The following is a 5,564-nucleotide window of genomic DNA, read 5'->3' as shown; positions in this document are numbered from 1 at the left end:
GTTATACCTAGTAGTAATACTTTGCAACTATTTACTATTATTAAACCAATAATGTATCAGTAACAGTTTCTGTCTTTAAATCCAGCACTTTAACTTGTGACACTTTAAGTCTGTTTTGCTGGAAATACTTAAATACTTTTATTTTGAAGTAGAATTTTGAATGCAAGGCTTTTATTTTATAAATGTGTTGTATTTTTTACTTATTGGGAAACCTTACAGGCGAATAGGGCAAAGGATTTTGTTATGATTAAATATGCAAACGAGGCATTATCTAATGCTAACACTAACAAACTGACAAAGTGTAGCAAAATGAACACTTAATGTTTATTATGGATTCTCTCTTTCCGCTCATCTGAAAGAACAAAAAGACCCAAATCTCAGCATTTTGTCTTGCCTTCAGTGAAAGAACTGAATATTTCTTTCACCACTGAGAAAAAAAAATGCAAATTAAGAAATAATTTAAACAAATCAAGAAAAAAAAGAAAAACTTTTTTCTTCAAAATCACTTTTATTCCACAATTTATTTCATCAGGTCTTAAGGCACCCTGAAGAGATGTTACAAGTTGGTCTTTCAAATACGGGTTCCTTTTAAGACTGTGTAAACATAGCTTTGAATAAGATAATTTCCTGTAAATCTTTGCTTAAATTATTTCTTTACAGTGCACAGACATTGTGTTTTGTGACAAAAATACAATGTGAATTAAGTAAATATGGTAGATAGTGTATATATATATACATTGAAGAGTAATAGATTGGCAGACAATCAGATCAACAGGCTGAAGAAGAGAGAAAACTAACAAACAATCTTTGAGACCCAGATAGATATACAGATCACGTGAAGATATACAGTACATAGTTACAGTGAACTTTTTATTTTTGCAATGCTTTCCCGTGTTAAAAGCAAATATTTTTTTTACACTGTACCTTCTTGTGTGCGTTTGTGTTTGTGTGTGTGTGTGTCTCCTCAGCCACCATCACTACGCAGCACCCCGAGGTGGAGCGAGACACGCTTCTAGTCCTGGAGGGCTCACCCACATGTTGGCTATTGCAGTGGAGAGGTGAGTAAACAGGAAGACGGGCAGACAGACAGACATACAGACAGACATGCAGACAGACGGACAGACAGACGGCACAAGACTGGGTTGTGGCTACGCAGGCCACAACACGAAGATCTATAATTCCCTAAATATTGTAAGGATCACAATGTATTTATATGTAGAAAGGGACTTTGTAATTGGCATTTCATATACAGGGATACAGTGGCTATACTTGATTATCAAGGTACGATCCTATGAAGTCTTTGTGATGTGATAATGTGAAATACTCTGAAGATGTGTTTGGAAAGATGATCTACTTTCTCAGTTATACTATACAGCAAGATAAAAATCCCCTCAACACTGGCGATAATACAGTCGTTCATAGTTTGGAGAGATGATAAACAACACTCTCTTCCTGACAGCAGAAAGATCTAAAAAACATTTAAAAAAATTGTATCAGCAATTACACAACAGCTCCAAATGGCTTGGTTGCAATGGCTATAAGTTATCTAATCACATCAATACTAAAAAAAAAAAAACAATAATGATAATAAACTGAGTGAAGAATGAGCAGTGCAACAGGTGAATGAAGGGATGGATGGATGGACGGGTGGGGTCAGGAGCAGAGCAACCTGTGTCTTTGATCTTCGAGGAGATCACGAAGGAAAGAAGGGTCAGAAATGTCAGCAAAACAACATTCAATATCTGTATCTAACTATTTGGCCACATCCCAAAAATGCCGTCTTTTTCTGACGTATTTGACACTTCCTTCCTTTTTTTATATTTATTTTTAAACATAAATCCTTAGCAAATGTAGGCAGCCTCTGCTTCGGTTTTTCCTTTTTATATACGGGCCGTCTTCTCTTTTACTCGAGCACCTTGATCCTGAAGTTGATGCGGCCCAGGAACTTATCCCTCTCGTCGTTGTTGCGGAGGTTGGAGCCCTCTACCCTGCACTCCACCGACAGCTCCTTGTTGTAGTCCTCCTTGGTGAGCAGCAGCTTCACAGCCACCAGGGGCTGCACATAAGTCTCCTGCATCAGGACAGAGACAGCTGTCTGTCAATAACACGTCAACGTGAGGATGTTAGCGGATTTGATCTGATAGGGGATCAATACTTACATGGGCTTTCTTGCCGTAGTAGGGGAAATACATCAGATCAAAGCGCCCCTCAGGGGGGAAATACTGCATTTGAATCGGGGTGTCTTTCTGCACAGAGGAACATGTGTTAGTTATTTTTTTTTACATCAAATGAAATGCATATTATGTTAAATTAATAGCAAATGAGACATTTTTCCAAGATCACGAGACAGGACTTGAAAAAAAGGAAAAGCAATGGGCCCTCGGTTTGTTAGTGAAGAGATTTAAAATGAAGCGGACAACATGATGTGCTCTGCATTAATCTGCAAAAGGACATTTGTGGCAGAAAATTGCGCCTATTAGATCAAAATGACTTGAAAATGGCATTAAGATGGGTTTAGAGGCACTTGCATAATGACTTGTTACATAATAAAAATGTGTTAACACCCCTACTGGCCTTATCCTGATAATTTGCATATTATCTTACCCTAAAGCCGTCAGAGACAGCATGCAGAAAGAAATCGGACACAAAACAAACAAAAAGAAGGAAAAAATGAAACAGAAAGAAAAAATATTGACACTGTTATGGTCACTTTTTTATGAAAGAAATTAAAAAAAATACACATACGAGCAACATGTAGAGTATAATGTGGAGAGAGATGTTTACTTTTATTGTGCAGTTGATGTAGGGATCCCCGAGAGGCTTCAGGCCAATGATCTGTGAGGAGAGGAAACAGGAGATGTTGAGACTATGCAACTAAAATTAGAATGTAATCTCATTTATTTTGGGAACTGTCAGCAAGCAAGTAAACAAATGTTGAGCAGAAGCTGTCTGGAAAAGGGAAGAAAATGTTGAAAGACAGATAAGATGAAAAGATTTGTAGTGATTTTCCGGTCACTGAAAGCGGTTGTTACCCTGTTCATTTTCAGCACCACGCAGGGTTGTCCCTCAGAATATCCAAAGGTGGTGTCAGAGAGGCCGGAGCAGAGACTCAGGGAGCCCCTCTTGAAGCGGCAAGCTTTCTTTGTCATCCCTTCGGAATCGTCCTGCAGATAATACTTTCCTTGGACACAGTCCTGGTTCAACTCCTGCACTGAGTCGTTATAGTCTGAGAGACAGAGAGGTAGACACAGTGGTATGGAAAGAGATCCGGGAAAAGGACAGAGGAATTTGTTTCATTACCCCATCTTTTAGTCAGCTTTAATATTAATTTCAATGAGGGAGAAGTGCACTTACTCTGCAGGTAGTTTTCCAGGAGCTGAACATACGATGAATACTTGGTCGGGTCAGATTTACTGAATGTTATATCAAGTGAATTTGGCTGAATGGCCAACCCTGCAACAAAGACGTAAAGCAAAACAAACAGAGTAAAATGATCCCTAACAGGAGAAACGAATGCACAGTCATCACTTGGGTCGGTCTTGAATTACAAATGGACAGAAAGCATTTACTGCTGGTATGACACAGGAAGAGACTTCAAAATAGATCGATACAAGAAGCAGCTGTAATGTAGCACATTATTGTGACAGCATCTCATTGATGCGAGTATGAATAATGAATGCTTCAAAGAGCCATGCTGCCAGGTACAGTAGCTAAGAGCTCCGGTCCTGTTGAGAGACACGAACCTGGGTAGGGAACGCGGTCTCGGTACTTCGGCACATAATCGTCCAAAGTGAGCAGCATCACCCACATGGTCAGGGCGAACATCCCAGCCAAGAAGCAGTAGAAAACCAGGTAGAATAGCAGGATGAGGGCTGGAGGAAGTCAGAGAAACAGAAATGGAATAGAAAGGAGACATAATGAGGGGGTCATTTATAATTAACAACGGGCTTTAACTACACAAGCTCGGACAAATCTGGCTGATTTGAATGCACAGTCCCTTTGAGAGAAACCATTTTGGATGAAGGGGGGGAATGCTACGTGCTGCTAACAAATCTGAGGCCATTTTTTAACTGGAGATCCCTCAGTTTCACAGAATCTAGAGAGTGCCGAGAGCCTCGTTTATGCACAATGCAGAGAAAAAGAAAAGGAGCCACAGTTGTGGAAACATGAAAATGGTTCATCACCATCCAGCTTGCTCAGCACGGATGCCCTCTAAAGTTGCCACAAAAAAAGAGAGAAAAAAAAGGATGGACCCCTCAGCTTCCTGCTGTACATCCCCCCTTTCTCTCATTCCTCTCCAACAGTATCCCACAATGCACCTGCCTAGTGCGTGAAAGGGAGAGAAAGAGGAGAGAGGGAATCCCATTTGACCTTGACAGGCATGCTAATGTGGGCGGCCATGCAACTGCAATGGAGCATCCCACTGCACAGCAGCACAGGGGCCCAGGCAGCCTGACAGCCCGCGCGAGCCTATAGGAGCCTGGCTGCTGGAGGGAGGGTGCCGTGTTACTACCTCACTCTGGAAATAACTGGGGAATCATTACATAAAATGTATGGGAATGATCAGCTATGGATACTGCTCAGGAATGCTGTAGCACACTCCTCAGATATGATTAGGTAATCAGGGGGGGTTTAACAGCTGGGCTCTGCACTGTGAACACAATTTAATCCTATTAATGGAAATAATAAATATTAAAATAAAAAAATCTCTGTTGTTGTGATTGATCATCACCTGGTTGGTTATTTGTGCAGCAAAAAGAGACTGCTGCACACCTTTGATAGCATCATTTGTCTTGGTACAGGCTTCTCCTTTACACCTTCATGTAGGCCTATGATGGCTCCTCCGCTAATCCAATATCTATATGGCAGTCATTTTATTTCATCCATGCACAGAAATGTACAGATGGCTATATATTCAAGAGGCGCACATCTTTAAATGCTTTGGAAATGTGAATGAGACACGAGATTAGGTTAAAGCCCCGTGAATGTCAAAGCACATCCCCTAATTGGCTGCTGTAGAACGGGGATCCTTACCCCAGCTGCTGGCGGTGCGACCCAGCACCTCCCCGGTCCTCGGGTTGTAGAAGGAGTCCTTCCAGCTGGATGTGTTCTCCTTGTTGGCCGGTTTGTCCTCGGTGCTCGCCATGGTGATGGTTTCTTGATTTGGTCCAAAATGCGCGGTTTCTTCTTCCTAAAAAAATGCAGAAAAAGGGCAGCGGGCGATGTAATGAGGCGAAGAAGCCGGCGAGGCGGCGGTGAGTGGAGTGGGCGGTGTAGAGAGAGAGGGAGAGCCGAAGGAGAGAGATGCTGTGGTGGAACAAAAAAAAAAAAAAAAAAGGGGGAAGGTGAGGAAAGAGAAGAAGAAAAAAAATCAGTGACGTCCACACAAACCCCGTCGTGGCAGCGGATGCGGTGCGACCAGATGGATGTACATTGGTTAATGACGGAGAGACGCACGGAGACGCACCGTTACGCGCAGAAATTATAAATAGAGCGCACTCTATCTTTCTTATCATCAATTATATTATAATGGCTACACGGGAACAGGCAAGGATCTCCATATT

General features: G+C 41.6%; 1 protein-coding gene across 1 annotated transcript; it reads right to left on the bottom strand.

Annotated features, from left to right (window-relative positions):
* Positions 1–488: 488 nt before the first annotated feature.
* atp1b3a (ATPase Na+/K+ transporting subunit beta 3a) lies at positions 489–5,260 on the bottom strand. The gene is made up of 7 exons (XM_059344034.1): positions 5,035–5,260; positions 3,744–3,872; positions 3,355–3,453; positions 3,033–3,226; positions 2,785–2,835; positions 2,160–2,246; positions 489–2,071 (listed from the first exon to the last, which is right to left on the bottom strand). The coding sequence occupies exons 1-7, from the start codon at positions 5,144–5,146 to the stop codon at positions 1,904–1,906; spliced, it is 840 nt and encodes a 279-aa protein (XP_059200017.1). The 5' UTR covers positions 5,147–5,260; the 3' UTR covers positions 489–1,903.
* Positions 5,261–5,564: the final 304 nt, after the last annotated feature.

The sequence above is a fragment of the Centropristis striata genome, chromosome 11, assembly GCF_030273125.1.
Source record: "Centropristis striata isolate RG_2023a ecotype Rhode Island chromosome 11, C.striata_1.0, whole genome shotgun sequence".
Taxonomy (NCBI): domain Eukaryota; kingdom Metazoa; phylum Chordata; class Actinopteri; order Perciformes; family Serranidae; genus Centropristis; species Centropristis striata.
This window is presented reverse-complemented; position numbering and strand designations above follow the sequence as displayed.